Consider the following 22,406-nt stretch of genomic DNA (forward strand, 5'->3'; position numbering starts at 1 on the left):
TTATTTCTAGAGCGGGACTCATTTTCTTTATCCCTACGATGTTTTTCTTTTCTGTCATCGTCTTTTCTTGATTTTGAACGGTTTTGTTCTTCACGTTTCCTGTGAGCATGTTTATTGTCATTATCTGAGTCGTAGTTCTTTTTATTTTTATCTTTTTGACTTCTTCTTGGAGATCTTGAACGTTGTCTACTGTTATTTTTAGCATCATGTCTTTTACTTGTTGATTTCTTCTTTCTTTTATCATCTTCTGAACTGCTATCAGAATCTGAATCTGATTCAGAATGATTTCTTCTATGTTTCATCTTTTTCTTTTCACTTTTCTTTTTGTTTTTATATTTATTCTTTCTTTTATCATCTGAATCAGAAGAAGAATCGGAATCACTACTATCTGATTCTGAATCAGATTCCTTTTTCCTTTTCTTTTTATTCTTCTTCTTCTTTTTGTGTTTCTTATCCTCTTCAGAACTGCTGCTACTTGAAGAATCAGAAGAAGATTCTTTCTTTGTTTTCTTCTTCTTTTTCTTGACTTTCTTCTCATTTCTGATTTTATTTTCTTTAATTTTCTTTTTGTTTCTAACATGTTCATCAGAATCATCTTCATCACTTGATTCATCACTATCAGAATCAGTCAATTTACCATCCATAATATCCCTTAAATCTTCTTCAGTTAACTTACTCTTCAAAGCATTAAACTTATGCATCAATATAATGTCTAAATCTTTTTCCTTTTTAGCTTTTTTATCAATTACATTGTCATCCAAATCATCATTATTCTGTTGTAATAATTTCAACTTCTGAATGAGAATCTCATCCAGATATTCCTTCTTCTTCTTTTGGACTTTTCTCCTGTTTACTCAATGCTTTCTGTAATTTTTTCAACTGCACAGGATTCTGCAAAAACTGCCTTCTAGTTTCCTCTTCTTTTTTCTTGATTGTCAGAAGTGGATCTTCCTGTAACTTAGCTTGTAGATCAACCTGTTCAGCCAATTGTTGTTGTAGTTTATAATCACGAATCGACGGCGGAATACACTCATGTTCCACATGATTTTTGGAGGAGCAGCTGTACCCAACTGCTTTTGTTTCTCTTCAGCATTCAATTGTTCCAATGACTTATCAACTGTACGCCCTAGTAAATATTCCTCGCGATCCACCAGACTATTAGCACCTTTATACATCCAATCCAACTTCTTTTCGGCGTCATTTTGATTAAACATCTTCAAAGTTCTTCTAATCAAACACTCTGCATAGGTTTACAACGTTAATAATCACAATATTTGCAGGTTAAACTTCTCTGACAGTTTAAAAAACAGTGACCGCCTAACCTCCACCACTTCTATTTCCAATAGTTTTTAGTGAATAAAACATAAAATAAAAATGAAACTCCACTGGATACAATCCGCCAAGTCAAATTTGAAGCATTTAAAAACAAGTTACTATGTTACAACACCCATTTACTACGTAAATTCATGTAAGTGCTTGCATAAATATTTTCTAGTGCGAGATTCGATGTGTTACGATTGCAGCGCCACACATTGGCCACTTATATAGTTCCGTCATCGCTGACACCGCCTGCAGATGGCAGCAGCTGTACGGAAAGCATGAAAATTACAAACTCGCCACCGGTACTGATGAACACGGCACAAAAATCCAACAAGCCGCCGCACAACACAACACACCGCTGGAAACTTACTGCGCGAATATCTCCGATAAATATCGCGAACTCGCAAAGGTATTCAGCGTCAATTGTACGGATTTTATTCGTACGACTGATGCTGCACATGAACAGGCTGTACAACACTTCTGGGTGAGTAATACATATTTAATTTGATGAAACATTTGATGATGTAATTAAACCGGCTTGAATGCCGGAAAAGATTAACTAAGGATTGAAGTGCGCGCCATCCGTTCGGCGAATTATTCCGTTTGTGGTCCCTTCGAGAGGGCGCACACATTGCACTCTCATGATCATGCTATTAAATTAAGTGGATCGTTTAAATTTAACCGGAATCACTTGCGATGCCTATCGCCAGAGGGTGGAATGTGTGGTGTGTAGGCTTACGAAAATTGCCTAAATAAACAATTGGGGGGCAAATTGTTCACAATGGACAAAAATTCTATTCAGAGTGATGATGTATTCTTACTGTTATTCGGAGTGGTGTTGATGAAAGTAATCAACTTTTAACAAATAGTTTGCGTGGTTTTTCCTTTGTACTCGTGTGTATTTTCAAAACTAATTTACGTTTAGTGGGAATGGCGCAGTGCGGTCGAAGCAAACAATTCCCCGGAGTCGTGCAAGGATGGAGCATGTGTGGTTTGCAATATTTGTATTGGGAAATGAGGTGGAGAAAAATCATTGGGGCATAAATTTTTAAATTGCTCCTGTGGGGATTTGAATGTTGGGGTTTTCACGAGGTTTGTCAATTTTGGAAAAAACTATTTCGTGTAAATTTACCCAGGGGTGCAATAAAATTCATTACGGAGAAAAAACTTTCACCAAACAAATAAAATACCCTTAAAATTAAGAACTTAGCCCATGTTTGTGTTTTTGTAACAATTTTCGTTGTTACAAACGCACTTTTAGGTGTTACGGGCCAGCAGCTTGCGTTTTTACGTTTTTTACCCCCACCACTTTTTGCTGGTTAAACATCGCTTTAAAATGCAAGCGCTCTGTGCGCACAGAGCTCAGTTGTGCCTGAAATTTCCCGAAATCAACTGTAAATCAATTTTTTCTTTCTCTCGCTTTTGTTCATCAGTTACTCATTTATAGCGTCAAATTATGCCCTTTTATTCATTTGGCAATTAAGTTTCATTTAATTAGATAATTTTTCCTATTACTAATAAATATCATGATCGTGTTTTTGAGCAAATTACTAAGTATATTCACAGATTTAAAAAAAACTTTTCAAATAAATGTTTCCTCTTTACCAAAAGTAGAAACTCATATTAACATGCAACAGATGCCAACTTTTAACTACATAATATTTTAACTCGACTAAGATTGTAAAAGGACTACTCCTCGAAAACTAGAAACAACTCTGATAAAGTGCCACGAAAGTAGATTGAAGTACGTGCAATGTGGCCTGTGGTATCTCCAAGGCATACGACGCAGAAGGACCAAACCGATGCACATAAACTTTGAACACTTCTTATTTCGACAACTTTACTCCACCACGAGTACCATTATTCTCGCCTCTCTCTACTTAAAATTTAATTCTAATCTCTTACATCACCCGGAGACAATAAATTGAACATTGAACATGACGTCATTATATTTTCTCTCCGCCAAAAAATAAAACTAAGCAAATTTGTTCTCGAAGCGGGCGATCCGAGATAATGGTCACGTCTACTCGTCGAAATACGCCGGCTGGTACTGCGTCTCGGACGAAACTTTCCTGACAGACTCGCAGCTCAAAGAAGCACCCGCCGCTCGCACCGGCGAAATGATAAAAGTTTCGGCCGAGAGCGGACATCCAGTCGAATGGACCGAGGAGCAGAATTACATGTTCGGATTAAGCAAATTAGCCGATCAAGTCAAACAGTGGATTCTGAAAGGTACGTGCGCCTTCTTTCGCGTTCATTTGCAGCGTCTTGCGCGCTGTCGAAGAAAATGGCAAAGTGGTGGCTAACTTTTTTGCAACTTTCAACGTTTCAACTTGGCACACCTCGGGCAATACGCTGCTGTTATATTATCTTTGACATTTTGTTATTAGTTTCGAGTGTTTCGGATTAAATAAGTTTTATTCCGGGCTTCACAATGATAAAAAATCAATAATGAACGTCAAGTCAAGTTATTTTTAATTTCAGGCAAATATTTAAAAATTTTAACTTTTATTAAGAAGTATTTTTGGATTTGTAATGTTTTTGGGGATTTTTTGATGCAATATTAGTATTTTTTCTACTTGCGTCTTTAAAATGCCATTTATCACGGTTTTGAGGCACAAAAATGATACTTTAAGCACGGCTGTTACTAAAGTAGTTAATATAGTATTTTGAATTCACAATACATTAAAAAGGTTAAAATTAAACGTCAATCTAATATAGTTATTTACTTAAGCGTTTTATCATGAAAATAAAGAGTTTCTGCCACATTTTGACGTTTGTAGCCCTCTGGTGGTCAAATTGAAAAGTTTTGCAATGTATTTTTAGTTGCCTAATTTATTCCCTTCATGAAAAGCTCTATAACTTAGTAAATATGCTTTATACATATACAGAAACTCAAACAATACAAACTTCAAAATTAAAATTTTGTTTTTTAATGTTAAATGCAAGGAAAAAACTACTCCACCTAATTTTAAATAATTTATCTCCTAACAGATGACACAATCAGACCGAAAAAATTCCAAAAAATCTTGCTGGACATGATGGACGAAGGAGTGCCGGACGTGTCGATCTCGCGGCCGACGGCGCGCGTCCACTGGGGCGTGAAAGTGCCCGAAGACGATACGCAGACCGTTTACGTCTGGCTGGATGCACTGGTGAATTATTTAACCGCCACCGGCTATCCGCACCCCGAGTACACACGCCACTGGCCCGCCGACCTGCACGTCATCGGCAAGGATATTTTAAAGTACGTACACGAATTCTCACCGCCAAAAGAAAAACGCAAGCGGAGAAGAAAAAATTATAGAGATTATGATTTATTGAGGAGGGTGGTGAAGGGATGGGCACTAAATTTTCACAAGCGTCAAGAGCAGCCGCTTAAAACACGAATTATTCATGTTTTCAATCTGTTTTAGTATTTTATGTTTACTTTAACAAATTATTATTTAATTTAACTCAAGAGACATTGGTTAATAATAGGCTTCTAAAGAGTATATTATTTTACTCGTATCTTATGTATGCGTGAGTTATAAATTGTTTAGTTTGCGTTTAATGTTTAATTACATACGAAGTCGAAGTTCAAGTTGTGCGTTGTGGTCGCATAAGTTAATTTTGCTTGTGTTTTCACATCGGAATACCACGAGGAGAGGACTTTCGAGGACTTTTGGGTCTTATACAAAACTTACTTTGAAATTTCTCCGCCAAAACTAACGCCATATTCCTAACAGGCTTGATAGCACGCTACTAAATAACAGATTTGTTTATTTGTTTGTTTTATCATTGTGATAAGCACTGTTTCGCAATGTGTGGACTTTTTAACTTTGCTGGTAGTGTTATTCCAGTATACCAAAGTGGTATATATGCGTATAATAACAGAGTAGCAGCAGTGCTAACTCAATAATTACGAGTTTGCTGTTGGGTCGGCGCGTCTAACGAGGATACTGCTTAATTAAACGGCAGCGCGGCTCGTAAATCTCGCGACGTTTTATGGTCTCTTCGTTATTGCTGCTGGGTCGTTTAGGAGTCAATTATTGAGAAAATATAATAGGCAGGAAGTATTTTTGTTTTGTAATTGTTTTAATGTGATTAAGGTTTAAAAGATTAAGTTTATGATTGCATGAGAAATTCAATTTAATTCTAGTTTAATCAAAAAGTTAATATTTTGCCAAGTTAATTTTTATATCATTTTTATGTTTTATATATTTTCGTACTAGCTTTAGCCCGCGACTTCGTCCCGGTAGTATTTGAACTAAAAGTATAAAATCGTTTTACTCTCTTGTTCTAAGACTGTAGGTATATGTCAATTCTATCCAATAAGATTCGCAGGTACTATTTTAGCAGAAATTAATTAAATAAAGAGTGCTAATATTATTGCGTCAGCGCTTGCTATCTCAGTTAAATACAACATATTCAACTATAACTTGCGGTTAGATTTTATTTAACAACTTTTTTCTTGTGAAAGGGCTGTCTTTTAAATTTTCCTGTACCTGAGTGATGTGGAATTTTTCTCATAAATAAAACCATCCTTAGTTTAACGGAACATTTTAAAAAGGGTGGCCAAATTGATCAAGGCGTTGTAGATTTAATACGCGTACCGATTTTGCGATTCCTTTTTTAAATTATAGATTCATGTTTCAAAGTATTACCAAAATTATCCAAGAACATTAAAATCATAAATTTATTCGATTAAATGATATTTAATGATGCATTTTCTAGAAATACTGGTCATGGATTAAGCCATTTTTTAGCTTTCATGCACTTATTTTACGCTAGTTTATATTTTTGCAGCAAAAGTGGCCTATTTGCTTTTTCCTCAATAAAATATTTCTAAACTAAAATGTATCAAAATTGGATTCTAGAAGTTGTTTTTGCGTGAAAACAGAAACAAACTATACAAAAACACACTCAAATTCACATTTTATATTTCACCAAAATTCGTGTGAAAAAATTCAAAATATTAATTTTAAATCATTAAAATTCCAAAATATATCTACAAATTAATTTTTAATAAACATCTGGTCCAAATGACAGTTATAGTTAATGCAATGCTGGCGGAGGCCTGGAAGTTTAATTGAAAACGCGCACCCAGTTTGGTGACCGGAAAATAAACTCCCTTCGCGCACCCGGAAGCCGCATCAACAGCCTGTATATTATTAAATTTACAATTTTATTGCATGTATTGTAGTAAGCGCGCTCAAGTTTCGGCTTTGGCCTGCATCGCAAATTGATATCATTTACATTTATATGAAATTTAGTTTCAATTTTTTCTTGGTTTTATTTTCTGGACGAGCTGGGAGAGAAAAAGATCGGCTTTGGAAGTGTATATTTTATATTTTTATTTCGCGCAGATTTCACGGGATTTACTGGCCTGCGTTTCTAATGGCAGCGGATGTGGAGCCGCCGCGTTCGATACTCTGCCATTCGCATTGGACCGTCGACGGTGAGAAGATGTCCAAGTCGAAGGGCAACGTCGTCTGCCCAATCGACCGGAGCACGACTTACACGCCGGATGGATTTCGGTACTTTCTGCTACGTGAAGGTGTAGCTCACAGTGACGGAAGTATGATTTTTATATTTTATTTAAAAGTAGTTTTTAGTAAAAAAAAGTTTTATGTGTCGATTTCATCAATAAGATTATTCAACTATAACTATGATAAAATCTCAATTCAAATTTTAATCTCGTATTTAACACTTTTTTACTAACAATTTTTAATATTTTAATAGTTATTCTCTTATTCGGGATGCAGACGAGTCCAAAAAATCTTAAATCATCAAAATCTATCCAGCCGTTCATGAGTTATAAGTGTAGTAACTAACACTTCAGTAGTAACTAGGTTATGAAAGTGTTACCAGCGCCACCTATACTAATATCTTATATGTATTTAATTGTAATCCAATTTATGTTAATTGAATGCTGTTTGTTCAGATTACAGTGAAACGAAGGCGCTGCGAATATTAAATTCCGAATTGGCGGACACGCTCGGCAACCTATTGAGTCGGTGCTGCGGCGTGGCGCTCAATCCGGAGCAAGTGTTTCCGGCCCTCGAGCCTGAAGCCCTCAGGATAATTTCCGCCTTGGACGTGACGCAGCGACTCATGGCGTCTGTCGCTCAGCTGCCAGGTACGCAATCGATTTCAAATTTATCTCTCCGAATCTAGTTTTCTTATGTAAAGTGTCAAGTGTCACGCTACACTACATTACAAATCAAATAATTTTAAAAGTAAAAATTTTATTTTTTTTATTTTGTATTTTGGTGTTGATGTTTAGAATTGGCTGAGAAACATTACACCGAACACAATTTCTATAAAGTTGTGGACGCGACAATAGCGACTCTTCATTGCGCCAATCTGTTCTTCGAGACGCTGAAGCCGTGGGAATTGAAAAAGTCAACGGAGCGACGCCGCGAGCTCAACGCCGTGCTGCACGTAGCACTCGAGACGCTGCGCGTGTGCGGCATCGTCCTGCAACCCATCGTGCCGAACATCGCAGCGAATTTATTAAATCGAATTAATATCGAGAGCGGCGCGCGGCGCTGGGCGCACGTAACGAAATTGTCCTGGCGCGATGCCAGCGTTCAATCGCGACAACTTGCGTCTGATTCCGGCGTGCTCTTCAAGCGCATCGTCGTCGACGCCGAAATCCCGCCGGCGAAACGCACGAAAGTCAAGGGTAACAAGGAAAAAAAGCCGAAGGTGACGACGGAAATCAACGAGGCGAAGCTGGTGAAGGAGATGTAACTGCGTGTAACTGTGCAGTGGGGTGAGGAGAGCGAAAATTACGACTTTGAAGAATTTAGCGGCGAGATGAGGCGCGATAGGCGAGAAATCGTTTAAATCGCTTTTCTTGTCGGCGCATTTTAAGATGTTATCAAGAGCGTGAATGAGATATTAGCGATGTAGAATGGAAAATAAATCCATTTTATTGTGTTTCCATTAAATAAAATAAAAAGATACAAAGGAAAAACTCACCTTTTTTACCAACTCACGCATCGGTTGTATGAAACATTGAGGTTATGTTAGAGAAACGTATTTTTCAACTAAAATCAATCAAATTATTAAATTACAGCGATAAATTATATAGAACATTAAACTTACCACTATTATTAAACGTTGTATACAACTTTACACTATTTTTATGTTGTTTTTATTGTATTTTACGCTAAAAAAGATAAAACATGACCCGGAGTGACAACTTCTAGAAAATACAACACGATTTGTATAGGCAACCAAATATACACCAAATAACCTCCCACTCTTGTGTATACCAAACACACAAATAACTAAAAAACGAATAAAATTTACATGTTTTTCTTTATTGCATCATCATTGTATCATATTTACATCTACGCTTTGACATTCAATAGTTTTCTGTCTTATAATATTATATCATAATTTGTTTTTGTTTGTCTTTGCTTTGGAGGGTATAAAACATTCATAATTTTATAATTTTAGTACATTTTCTATCCATCGCACCTCAACACACGTACCAGTTGTTATTTCTTTTAAGTAATTTCATGTTAATATACACATTGGTTAGTTATCACACATATTTATAAAGAATAGACTCTAATCTGAAGTATATGTACACAATAAATACGAAATGATGTTAAAACTTAGAAACTTAACGCTCAACAAGTGAAAAAACATGTCAAATATTTTGCTATATCTCTTACACAATGAACATTTATATACAAATACAAATAGTGGTTGCATTCACGCTCATACACGGTCAATAAGTTAAAAAAATTAACATTTACATTAGTTTAAACATTGTTCTTCTGCATCTAGGTCAGCGTTGAACTTAAAGTACGGACTTCATTGGATTATAGACTTTTCAGATATGTAACATTTGATTGTTCTTAATTGCTAGTAAGTATGCCAATCAATACAACGTTTGCAGCTATTTGATTAGTGTTTTATGATTTAGTTTATATTTACATTGACAGCATCGTTATTTGGTTTCATATTAATTTATGTTTTCGTAAGTAAACCCTGTGATTCTTTTTCTTAGTCGTTCCATCAAATAGAGCTAACATTTTTTATGTATATGAGTAAATATTTACAATGGTCGTTATTTACATTTGCGATTATTTTATACAAATTAATAAAATATGAAGTAAAATTTTTGAGGTTAGTGACTGTGGTGTATTGATATGTTATGATATGCTGTATTAGGCATAAAATTTAATAAAATAACGTCTAAATTTGATTTATCTTTGCTTAAAATAACAAAAAATTGAAAAAAATTTAGAAAAAAATTTAAAAAGATGAAAAAAATGGTTATGTCATTTGACATGTACAAATTCTGTCAAATTTTTTGACAGTTCAGTTAGAAAATGTCATAATTCTTGCGCATGCGCACATGTTTTTTTTAAATATTTTGTACCATAACTTAATAAAATCAAGTGATTAATTAACCCGGACAGCTAGTTATGAAAGTTCCTGTTAATAACAGTGATATTACATTTCCTTTTGTTATGATAGTGTGAAATTATTCCCATTTGTATAATGAAGCAAATGACTATGACAAAAACGATGTAACTGCGCAATAACGCCGTGCACAAACGGAAATTTAATTTCGATAAACAATTTGCATTCGTTCCATGATCGAGTGATTTATACCCCGACATCCCCGTCCGATAATGACTGCATCTACTGTATATAGGTATAATTCGCTGTATAATTAATGAATGAATATTGTTGCAGAGTTAACGGGCAATTGAAGCGCGTCGAGCGCTCTCACTGCGAATGTGAACACAAAATAATAATTTAAATTGCTGTTTGTTTAAGCTTCGCAATTGTCATTTTGTCATTAGATGATTGCGTGGAATTGATTTCGTTTTTAATTGAAAACAGTGTAAATTTAAATAAAATGTGGAATATTCTACAAAAAATACAAAAGTAATTAACTCTTTTGTGGAAATTTAAAGAGAAAATTAAATTAAAATGTTCAAAAACAAAATTTACATAAAAAAATAAAAATTAATTTAAATATTCTGTTTTCAACATTATTTTAAATATTCTAACCATGTTTATGTCAAAAGATAAAATTTCTAAACAAATTATCTTTGAATAAAACATCAAACTTAACATCCGCAATAAAAGTAGTAACACGATAAGGAGAATAAAATATAACATATCATATCGTCAATGAACAAGCTATAAACGTATATATCAAGTCGCAATAAATTGTCCTTACTGCGCACTTCTACAGCTTGCGCACGATGAATTTATGAGAGAGCTTAAAGTTGAGCAATAAGTCATGCACACCATTCAAAAAACCACGCGACACAATAAACTCTATAGTTTAAAACGCAGTTCCAGCTGCAGATGGAGATTAAATAACTTATGTTAACGTGTTTAACGCACAGCCCGTTTAAAATTTGTTTGTTTCTAAATACCTCACGCCAAAGTTTTGCAGTTTTTGTATTTAAACCATAGTGTCGTTAAAGTCGCCGCCATCCTGTCAAATAGCGCTGACGTCCTCGTTGAGGTCCTTTTCCGCTGAATTCACGCGCGTCTGCCGTACTGATTCAGCACTCAGATGTTCACTGGAGAATTCGCCAAAGGAGCCATTGCGACGCGTATTGACAATGACGGTTTTCGTGCCGTAGTCGGTGATGAACTTGTCGTTGGTCTTCAGTGACACAGACTGATACCCGCAGCGACACCAGTCGGGATAATGCGTAGTTAAAATGCGTTTGAACGCCTCACGAAATTCAGTGTTGAAGATGGAGTAGATGATTGGATTGAATGCTGAATTGGAATAGCCGAGCCACGTGAGTATCTTGAAGGTTATGTCTGGGATGCATGTTTTGCAGAAAGCAGCGACAATGTTAATGCAAAAGAACGGCACCCAGCAAATAAGAAACACGCCCATGATTATACCGACAGTAATGGCCGCCTTGTGATCGCTCACGTGATACGGCGAGCTGTGATGACTGTGCAGATGAATATGCAGAGCTTTATTCGCTTTCTTCAATTTCATCGTTTTCCTTCGGCTGGTTCCGGGTGGGATTTCAATAGGGCGCGTGATTGCACGAATATTCTTCACGTGCTTCTGTGCGTAGCAGTACAACCGACAGTAGATTCCTAAACACACATAACCTTAACAATAGGCAACCCAATATACACCAAAATTGAATTCACAGTTTAGTATAACCTAAGAGTGATTCGACATTATTTGTGAAACTCGAGCAAATATTGTGTGCTGACAATTAAAACTTATTAATTAAGTAAGTATAGTTTTAGTTGAGTGTTTGTATGTGTGTGCTTACCTAACATGACGATGCAAGGTACATAGAAGGAGATGCAACTGGAGACGACAGCGTAGGTCGGCGTCAAGTCCAGGGCGCAAGTGGGATAGTTCTGCCCGCCGGCGTGGTAAACGGTCGGTTGTGGCGGTCGATGCAAGCCGAGCGAAATCGGCACGAACGAAATCAGCGCCGATGCCAGCCAGATCGTCGCAATGGAGCCAACGGCGACGCGTCTCGTCACCCATCTACCGTACCTGTTCAACAATAGAAGCAAACTTTACAATGAGAGCGGATTACGCCTGCAGGACGAACACACGAAGCACACGATTGTGTGTGATTTTGATTAGCTTCAAGCGAGGAATTCATATACTAACGAATTCATCATTTGTAAATTGAATTGTCGAAAGTAATTAGAAGTTTGCCGGCTAATTGGTGTCAATTTCGCAAAACGCAGCACCGCACGCTGAATTCGGGGATTAATGTGAAGCGCGTCATTGTGCGCTCGCGCGGTTCGACGCTTCAACAAGTCCACACCGCAAAGTTATCACGGCCAAGTTTAATCCACAATTGGAATGAAATTATATTCTGCATTCGGTGCGTTCATCATATTTGGGGTAAACACATCCGATGGGCGGTTATTATTCATAGTCAATTCGTTGTCAAGTGGCGAGTTGTGGAATTTACACATTCATCATTTCACAATTTTGGAATTAACAAGAAAGGTACCTAAATATATAGGGTGCTAAATTAATAGGTAATAATAACTTTTTTGTTTTTCAGATATATTTTCTGCCAAGTCATCCAAAAAGATTGGAAATTTTAGTCTAAAGTAATAGGAAATGCAAGTATTGCATACCAGCGCCATCTGGGTGTGAATTAAGTAACTAATACTAATAGTATGTCAAAAATAACCTTAATTCTTAATTTTAGAGCTTTCAAGTTACATTTTTGTGACAAAAAGTATCCTATTAGCTCCTCCTTGATCAAAACTACCTTCATATCAAAATTTATCAAAATTACTTAAATAGTTTTTGAGTAAAAGCGTCATAAACAAACAAAAAACTAGAAATTTACATTTCTATCACCAGAATAACTATCATAACCTTAAAAATCATAAAAATACAAGTCATAACATCTAAAAATCATCCTCCATTGATACTATATCAACAAAATGCAATTTTTCCCATGAATTCAATGCAGAAATCAAATAATATTATCTTTCCTATTCATACATAACCTACATTTCAGCATGCATGTACTTATACTGGGCGAATTCAAAAACAGAATAATATTTACCTTAAAGGATCCTTAATGTGAATATATCGATCCAATGAGATCGCACACAAGTTGAGTATTGACGCTGTCGAGCACATCACATCGAAGGCGACCCACGTGTCGCAAAACTCAGCGCCGAATATCCAGTATCCTAGCAGATCGTTAACGCCGGCGAACGTCATCACCAGCGACGCGACGAACAGGTCGGCGATCGCCAGCGAGGCTAAGAATAAATTGCCGATGCGGCGCAGGCCTCGGTCTGTGTAGATGGCGACACATACGAGGATGTTACCGGCCACCGACAGGAAGATTAACACGGATAGAAATATTCCTGCAAAATTAAAACAAAATTGTAGGTAAGATTGGTTGATACAAAAAAAGTTTGTATTTGTTTTGGATTTAATTTAATCTAATGAAAAATTTAATTAAATATGTATGAGAAAATGCGGCGGATCAAAGCGAAGGAATTTTTATATTAAGCTTTAAATGCTATACGAGTTTGAAATGTTTTTTATTTTTATTTCGCTCGTATTGCAGTTGAGGGTAATACATTCTTTATTTGGTCGGGCGTCCAGAGCACGTGAGTCGTAAATTTTCAATCGAGATGTGAACAAACGTCGCCTGTGTACACGGCGCAGACTGGGTGTGTATTCAAAATGTATGCCGACAATGGGGGCGGAAATCGTGGAATCGTGTAACAAGTGTGTTTGCTCTATGATCCGAGATGAGAAGCGTTTTACGATGTTGTAAATCGCGAAAATGTGTGTTTATTTTCGGAAGGACGTGCTCGAGACACACGCGGCGAAGATGGCGAAGAATTGCTGCCCGATAGTGGAGAGTGTATCGGTTGGTTTTGTGGGAAATCGGATGTTTTGAATAAATCACTTCGAGCAGAGTACGAGTAAAACGCATCGAGGATTCCATGCAATAGTCGACAAGTTTCTACAATTCAGTTTAGAATATGTTAAGAAAAAGAAAAAGAAAGAAATCTAGAATAAAACGAAGAAAAATGTGAGTGGAATGTGAATATTTGAATAGTGCGCTTTTTTTGCGAAAATTTTATTTCTGAAGTCATAAAATAGTTTGAATTTTAAATGAAAAATATTTTATTCAAAATCACGATAATATCAAAAAAATGTAATTATTCTCGTCTATTGTTCAGCGTGTAGTGTTATATTTTAACATTTAAATATAACATGATTGGTCTAGTTTCACTTTCATAGATGAAAAACGATGCATAATGAAAAATATGACAAAATTTCAGAAAGTTTGTTAGAAAATTAGATTTTTTTGTAGAAAATTTACATTTTTACACATTTTTAGGACAAAATCTATAAATATTCCCCTAATTTGACTAAAATGTAAAACATGATTTGAGAATTATAAAGTTATTAGCTAACACGCGGCTTCGCTCGCGAATATCTAAAATAATGAAGTTGCTTCCGTACGCGTCTGTAGTCACAGAAGAAGTAACAATGAAGTAGAATGGCGGAGGTTTAAAATGGCTGAAAGTATATGGAAGTATATAGTGTACAGTCTCCATAGTGTAGTCAATTGAATTTGATGTTGACGTAGCTGTCGGTAATACAGTGTGATAATACAGTGTGATGGTACTATAGTACTTAGGTTTGAGCTTCATTGTTGGAATGCTAGATGGCGTTAAAGTAGTCAAATAGCCAGATGCAGAGGTATTATTGGTTAAACAATTTCTTTATTTTATAATAAAGATAATATAACCATTCCGGAACCACTAAGAATATGTGTAGAATATGTGTACAAATTTCCATGATGATCGGTTAAGTAGTTTTTGCGTGAAAGTGTAACAAACATCAGGACTTTTGCATTTATAATATTAGTAGGGATAAAAACCTGTTGCATTGTTTTGTGCAAAATTTATGAATAAAAAAAAAACTAAAAAATGCTAAAATTTCATACCGCAGATTGTTTACTAATTGTAACCAATATGTCAATCAAATTATTGGATTTCCAAAAACGCAAAACACAAACATGAACATTTTCAACCGGAAAATGACAAAAATGTTTCAATTTTATTCTTTTTTATGAAAAACTACTCCAAAAATAACGGAATATTCTTTTATCATCAAGTTTATTTCAAAGTTTTTTAAAGATATAAACTTTTTTCTTGTATTTGGTTTTTCCAATCAACATTGACATTAAGACTTAGCTTTCAGTGTTATAAATACAGCGAAATAAAGGACCAGCATCTAACATCCAACATCGTTAATCCTGCTACCCGAGCTTAAAAGCCGCAAACCGGCCTTCTGGCACGTCGCGACGCACGATACGGCCGGCTTACAACCCAAAAAGACCATGATAATTAAATAACAGATGTTTGGCGGCCTAAAAATGGGAATGCGCTGCGTTTAACGCAACAATTTACGCTTATACCCTAAAAATATTCAATTTTATACTCCTACATTTAGCAAAAAATTAATCATCACAATTGGGCATTTGCATGGATTTTATACTCATTAATTTTTGTTATTCTTAGATTTATAAATTTTTTTGAAACTTTTGTAAAAAATTATTTTTTCCTTGGTATATATTTAAATTATTATTTTTTGAAGAAAAAGCTATTTTTAAAGCTAATTCTTAGCTTCACCTGGTAATTTTTGACGTAATTTTTGCTCACTTTTATTCCTTTCATGAAAAAATGTCTGCTAAAATTAATTATTAATTTTTTTTCAAGTTTTTCCTTATTAATTTATTATTTAATTGCATTTACAAATGTATTTTCAATAATTTAATACTAAAAGGTGTAAAATAAACTTACCGACTAATAATATTGACATCATGGTGACATGGCTAGGATCCCCCAGCGTGTTCGGCTCGAACCCATCCTCCTCCGGTGGGAATACGGTGGAGCTGTTCACCAGCAGCTAAAAAAAAGAGGAAAAGAGTAAAGAAAAAATGAGATTATTATGTCACTCTTCATTGTTTCGACGTTTTTGCATTGCGAAATTGCGATAGGGTGGCAACAGGCGCCGATGACATCCAAGAAATTGTAATTACAAATGTCAATTGGATTCGGTTTACATAAATATCTGTTTGTGGCAGGTGCGGTTACACCTGCGCAATTACGATTTGTGCATGTAATCAAATGTTACAGAACAGCGTGCTGCGAATGCATTTTCTACAATAACGTCAATATGGATGATAATATTCATGATTGAAATTATTAATTCTCTATAATAAAAAAATGAATGGCAAAATCTGTTGGTAAGCGCATAACTCAACAACGCCTCGACCAATTTGGCCAATTCTTTTTAAAATGTTTGTTAAAGTCCAAGGATGGTTTTACAGCGAGAAAAATTCGAATAATTGCCGGGAAAACCCTAAAGACAGCCTTTTCTATAGGATAAAAGTTGGCATTGAAATTGAATCATAGTTTTAGTGGCGCGCGCGCTGAAGTGCATTAATTAGCTATTCTTTATATAATTAACTAGCGACCTGCCCCGGCTTCGCACGGAAGTTAAAACCGCATCAAAATCCGTTGCGTAGTTTCAATGATTTAAGCATACAAAGAGACAGACAGAGAAAGCGACTTTCCTTCTCCAAACAAAAACATCAACCGGTCAACTTCAACCCACACATACACACATACACACGTATATGCTTGGAGGAAGCTACGAAGCATCGCACAAAGAGCAGACGGGAATAATCGAAAACTTTGTATTTACGACATCACATTAGAAACCTCAAAAATAACAGTACTTCTCCACTATTTAATGGATGTTATTATACATACAAACCTTCCTCTTGAATCACTCTATCTATTAAAAAAAACGGCATCAAAATCCGTTGCGTAGTTTCAAATATTTAAGCGAACAAAGGGACCGGAAAAAAAAGCGACTTTACTTTATACTATGTAGTGATTTAATTAAAATAAAATTGCGAATCTTATTGATAGAATTGACACATACTATGTCTAAAACAAAAGAGTAAAAACAAATTACATTTTAAGTGATACCTATATTAAAACCGCAATACAATAATATTAGTCGAATGTAATTCTCTAATTAGATTTCATTGCTTGTTGCACAAGCGTCCATCTTGAATCTTGAATCCCACAGAACCCCAAACACCAAACACCATCATACAAGTATCATACCAATGAACATACTGTAAACCTACTCGGCTCTTAGTACACCGTATGATTAACCGTCCTCAAACAATAATACAATACATTGTCTAAATGTTTGTTGTATCAAGCCCCGCCATCTGCAATCCCGTAATATAGTACACATCCACTCGCAGCGTAAGCCCGGCAAGCGCTGGCAATTAATTTCGCGTTGCGCAGTACCGCCGTAATCGCGCAATTAGGTTTCCGCTTAACGTGATATCGAAAATCAATGCGTTGATTATGTTATCAATTAAAGCCTAACCTAGTTGGACGTCCGTCGAAATGGCAGCGGCAATAATTGAGATTGATTGGAATCGAAGCGCGAGCTGCCGATGTACACTATACCATCACACGAGAGAGGAGGAATATTCTATACACATAATCATACAAATTACATTTACACCAATATTCAATTCTATACAACTACCTAGTATATTTTAATGTGTATATTTGGTTGCCTATATTAATAGTAATATAATACTTCTTCATTTTCATCTTCTGCTTTGTTTTATATGATCAATGAAATGTAAAATCACTTATTTCACTGGTCGTCATAGTTTCCCATTCGGGGAATCATTAAATTCGAGCGGGACGTTAGGCACGCTTTTTATTCGCTCGCGTCGAGTTCATTTTACGACAAGTTTCAAATTATGCTCAATTTATGAATGCGAATAGCAATTTTCTCAATATTGCCGCAATACGAGGCGCGCGGTGCCTATATTATTAAATCAATTTAAATTGAATCATTTGCGTTTACCATTTAGCATTTTATTATGCGCATGCGCAGTCACACCAACGCATCTACAAGTAAAACAATAGAAGGTATTTAATTGACTTTGGTAAGTATTTTAGCACTTTAGCATATAGGGAATTTAGTGTACTGAAAGTACAATAGGAATGACTGACGGAAACGACAACTGGATATTTGCACATTCACATCCTCCACATGTTGAACACACTCGAGGTGCTTCCGTTTGGTTCATGGATGCGTTTGCTTCCTTTTCGGTCTTGTTTAAGTGAAACTTGTACCCAGGAACTTTTCCGGCACATAAAACCGGTTGATTTTACCTTTTAAACTAAACTAACCTCACTTTTTATGCTTTGATCTTGTGTAATGATATCCTAACCTAAAAATTTGAATTTTTAACGTTTTATTATCAATTAGAATAATAATAATTACCTTGAGTGCTTTTTGTTGTAAAATTTCATCTTGAAAAATTAAAGCCTCTTGAATGAGTTCGTTTTTAATTACACTCGGACATTATTGTCGAAATGCAAACGTAATTGGCCATTTCCCAGCGCAAATTGCAACGCACCGCTAAGATATTTACATTTCATCCCGCATAGACCACCACCACCACAACAAGAAACGCAAATGCTCGCCCTCGAGGAAACACAAGCAGAAAAAATCTCGTTAACGAGACGTCGTTAAACAGCGTGTGTATCGCTGTGGAGACGAGCGGCGAACGTTAATGAACACTTGTTTTATTTACACGCTGCCATACACTCTCAAACGTAGAGAATACCATACTATAGGCAACCAACAATACGTATACATGTGTATAGTGTAATTCATTGTATTAGGTATGTATATAAGGTTGCCTATAGTTTTCGAATCAAAGTCATGGCGAAAACATGTCAGTGTTGATTCTCGTTAAAATCCCAAATCAACACATCACTATCACGCTGTTGCATTTTATGCTGTGGCAGATTATTTGCATATTAATAAATATCCGCACGCTGAACGAGCGTGCACTTTGTTTAATCCCGAGAGGTTTTGCCGTTTTGCCGGCGTGGCGCTGTGGGAGTGAAATGAAAAAAAAAAAAAACGCCAGCTCGGCTTTTCGCATATTTAATAAACACAGTACACAACAACTTCAACTGGGGATGGATTCGGGTTGGTGTGGTGTAATTGACTAACGAGCGGCAAACATGAAATATTTCTGTTTGGGATAATAACAAGTACCTACCTATTCAAAGCAATATTTTGGAATTATAATTAAGATACAAAGTGTTTCACATTAATGAATAACTATATTATTCAATTTAATATAATTTTGAGTGGATTCTAAGTTTTAATTACTTGTAGTAATTAAATTATGCATTAAACTTTCAATTGCTTGCTGGTGATGTTGGCGCAGTGCAACAATAAAAATTGCACGTATGCTTAGTTTGATGCTCTCTCTCTGTTGGAGCACATAGGAACATAATTAAAACTCACTTGTAATCGCAATGTACTCACTATGTGCAAGGGAGCGAAATTCATTCGGATGTTGGGGAATCTTTTTAATTGTGTTATAATTGCATGCACATTATGTATTTGTACTTGAAAACTTTCATGTGTATTCAATTAGTGGAAATTTGGTAGTGTTTTTGTTAAATTGTTTAAATTTTCACCCTAAAAAATCAGGATTAAAATTGAATAATATGAACTTGTGACTAACCGTGACTAAAACCCGTGACTAATGTACTTTAGCCACGATCCCAAGATTAATCGCCAACGTCCGTGATTAAAATAACATTTTTTTTTGTCTCAAAGCCAAGAAAACAATACTTTCAAGGTGAAAATAGAAAATAATATGTATTTATGTTATAGATATGCCATTTTATGGTAAAGAAATAAAAATGTAAATAATTCACTTTAGCGCCATCTCGGATTCAATTATTTAAGTATGACTATAATTAACTCTTTATACCAATTTTTTAACCCGTCCTCTTTTTTACCCGTAGGCCGTCTTCTGTTCTAAGAACCCATCAATGTTTATATCAAATTCCATCAAAGTAGATTTAATGATTTACACGTAAACCGAAAAAAATTATATTGTTACTTTTTTGTTTGACTTTAGTTACTTTTACTTATTCACTTCAAATTTTTTTCATAATTTATTTTGTTTTGCTAGTATTATACGCAAATTACATAAAAACGCATTGCTTGACTTGCCGTACAAATACCGAACATAGTTATTTTCACCATTAGTACAAGAAATAGACGTTCATCATTAATACCAATTTATAATATAACAAATTGATTACTAATATGAAAATGTAAATTACGCCAAAACATGCCCAGAACTTGTTATAAATTACTAAAGATAAAACAATCGATCGATCGATCGTGGGAAATCATATATTTAAACCGATTTGTGATTTTATGGCAGATGAATTAATTAGTGCGAATGCTGTATAATTTGCGAGCACGGGTGGCATAATCATAATAATCTAAGCGTTTGATTTTGATTATATCAAGATGAGATTTGTGAGTCGAGTCAACCTGAAATTAATGAAATTCTACACAGCGCAGCATCGCCAACCACATCGGTGTGTTACGGAATATTAATGCTTTGTTGTTGTCTTTTGTTGATAAGGCAGGTGCCGCGGAGGGTTACAGCAAATTAATATGCTACGACCAACAGACAATCATTCTATTGTGTTTTGATATTTTATCAAATACATGCGATCAAATATTTGCATTAAACTGATAAATATTTTATAAATTTATGGCCTATAATAATATTGACTATAACAATAAATTTTATTACTTGTATTAAATACTTAGATAGATATCCATATCAAAATATGATTATTTATATATTGATAATGATTATTATCATATTCAAATTTTAAATTTAAAAATTAAAATATTTAAAATTTATTTACATTTTTTGATTTTTTTTTTTTTGATTTTAGTGGTTTATATAAAAAGAATAGTTTTTTTTTTCTTTTTTAAAAATTTCATTGCAGGCCGCAATAAGTTTAAATAGCCATTAAATTGGCGGAAAATCGAATTTTATTGCTTTTATCTGTCTATTAAAGCCGGATTTGCAAATATAGCAAAAACTGCATTTTTTAAAGTTAAAATAGTTTCAGAGCTCTTTTTGTGGTTTCATTGAGAGAAAATAAATACTAAACAAAAAATAAGCTGGTTATTCTAAAATTGTAAAAATTGCGGCAAAATTATAAGCAAAATAAAGAATTCAACGCGTTTTTTCAAACAATTTAAAAAAACAAAAAGCTTACTCGTAAGGTATCTGTGAATTATATTTGTTACTAGCTTTTGCCCGCGACTTTGTCCCGGTAGTGTTTAATAAAAATGTAATTTGCTTTTACTCTCTTGTTTTAGACATAGTATGTGTCAATTTTATAAATAAGATTCGCAATTTCATTTCAAAGAAATCGATTATATAAAGAATAGCTAATAATGCACTTCAGCGCGCCATCTCGGATTCACCTATTTAACTATAACTATGATTGAATCTCAATACCAACTTTGATCCTATAGAAAAGGTCTGTTTTAGAGTTTTCCCGGCAATTATTCAAATTTTCTCGCCGTAAAACCATCCTTGGGATTTAACGAACATTTTAAAAATAGAATTGGCCCAATTGATATATGCGTTGTTGAGTTATGCGCTTACCAACAGATTTTGCAATTCATTTTTATATTATAGATAGATCCAGTCATAAAAATCAAAAATAGTTAAATTTTCAAATTAATTTAATTGTAGAGTACTAATAATCAACCATTATCGGAAAATGATGTCTACCGAATAATATTAATTTTCTCCATAATTACAGCCTATACCCATAGCTGAAAGCTTATTTAATTAAACTCTAATCCACATAACACACAAATAATAACCCAAGTTTACGAATAGTGCACGATGCACACACATTACTCTATTGTACTCGTATGTCCGAACATACAACATCATAGAAGGTATTCAACTTTACTCATAAGTTCTGCTGACCCACCACAAAAGTTAAATTGGGGTTTCCCCGGTTCACCATCAACTAAACCTCAATCATTTCTATCCCAATAACTAGGCTATAATTCCATGAATTTCATGAATTTATGCATATAAACAACAAGTATTTCATATTCAAGTCTTCATATTGAACTTTGACAATAAAACTTTAATACATAAAGAAGTTTCGGTCCACTCTCGTCTGGTTTGAGACGTTATTAAGGGTAGCAGATAGCACGGGTAATAAAAATATTTATTTAACTGCATAATCTGATATTTTTATGACTTATTAAATTTTATAGCATTATGTTTTTCTTTGAGTATTTTTTGATTTTTATGTCACTTTTCAGAGATTTTTTCTTTGTGTCAAATGTGTGTGTGTGGAGAGAATCCGATTAAAAGTGTATTCGAAACGATTTCCGCTTCATTGCAATAAAGCAATCGCGGATGGGCCGCGGGCGTAAAACGCCATTAAATTAAAATCGATGGCTATACGAGCGTGAGGCATTAAATTTTACGGAAAAAACTTGCGCTTCTACATTTTGCATTATTTTACGCCGAGAAACGAGCGGAGCATAGAAAGGTCGTAATGTGACCACGACCACACAAACCACATGCATGATGGGTGCATACAAAGTGTTTACAAAAGTTTACAAATGTAGATATTTA

At 34.8% G+C, this 22,406-nt stretch overlaps 3 protein-coding genes and 1 long non-coding RNA gene across 5 annotated transcripts in view; 2 read left to right on the top strand and 2 right to left on the bottom strand.

Annotated features, from left to right (window-relative positions):
- LOC135797950 (uncharacterized) overlaps positions 1–1,214 on the bottom strand; it is a 1,955-nt gene extending 741 nt beyond the window's left edge. The window contains 3 exon segments of the mRNA XM_065310555.1: positions 3–839; positions 841–1,049; positions 1,052–1,214. Of these exon segments, the coding sequence (XP_065166627.1) occupies positions 3–839; positions 841–1,049; positions 1,052–1,214 (1,209 nt within the window).
- A 112-nt stretch (positions 1,215–1,326) lies between these two features.
- On the top strand, positions 1,327–8,284 carry LOC135799138 (methionine--tRNA ligase, mitochondrial-like). Its single transcript, XM_065312160.1, has 7 exons — positions 1,327–1,468; positions 1,524–1,804; positions 3,318–3,552; positions 4,315–4,567; positions 6,669–6,880; positions 7,247–7,441; positions 7,589–8,284. The coding sequence occupies exons 1-7, from the start codon at positions 1,375–1,377 to the stop codon at positions 8,056–8,058; spliced, it is 1,740 nt and encodes a 579-aa protein (XP_065168232.1). The 5' UTR covers positions 1,327–1,374; the 3' UTR covers positions 8,059–8,284.
- A 328-nt stretch (positions 8,285–8,612) lies between these two features.
- The window catches only part of LOC135799140 (dopamine receptor 1-like), a 59,843-nt gene continuing 46,049 nt past the window's right edge, over positions 8,613–22,406 (bottom strand). For both annotated transcript variants that reach the window (XM_065312162.1, XM_065312161.1), the window contains 4 exons: positions 15,646–15,751; positions 12,873–13,182; positions 11,598–11,830; positions 8,613–11,412 (listed from right to left, as the gene is read on the bottom strand). In XM_065312162.1, coding sequence (XP_065168234.1) covers positions 10,787–11,412; positions 11,598–11,830; positions 12,873–13,182; positions 15,646–15,751 — 1,275 coding nt within the window. In that variant the 3' untranslated portion in view covers positions 8,613–10,786. The remainder of the gene's footprint in view (positions 11,413–11,597; positions 11,831–12,872; positions 13,183–15,645; positions 15,752–22,406) is intronic.
- Positions 11,404–12,450, top strand: LOC135799144 (uncharacterized). Its single transcript, XR_010549891.1, has 3 exons — positions 11,404–11,555; positions 11,616–12,298; positions 12,357–12,450. It is a non-coding gene; the product is annotated as an uncharacterized lncRNA (long non-coding RNA).

This window comes from Atheta coriaria, unplaced genomic scaffold (assembly GCF_025399875.1).
Source record: "Atheta coriaria isolate IRGN ID8LTWV9N9 unplaced genomic scaffold, Caltech_Dcor_3.1 hic_scaffold_9_pilon, whole genome shotgun sequence".
NCBI lineage: Eukaryota > Metazoa > Arthropoda > Insecta > Coleoptera > Staphylinidae > Dalotia > Dalotia coriaria.

What these genes read in the sequence shown, in the direction of transcription:
- LOC135799138 (XM_065312160.1), top strand. Translation starts at nt 1,375, where the DNA reads ATGAAACTCCACTGGATACAATCCGCCAAGTCAAATTTGAAGCATTTA. An exon ending in CATTTACTACGTAAATTCAT is followed by an intron (nt 1,469 to 1,523) that starts GTAAGTGCTTGC and finishes TTACGATTGCAG; the next exon opens with CGCCACACATTGGCCACTTA. An exon ending in TGTAGCTCACAGTGACGGAA is followed by an intron (nt 6,881 to 7,246) that starts GTATGATTTTTA and finishes CTGTTTGTTCAG; the next exon opens with ATTACAGTGAAACGAAGGCG.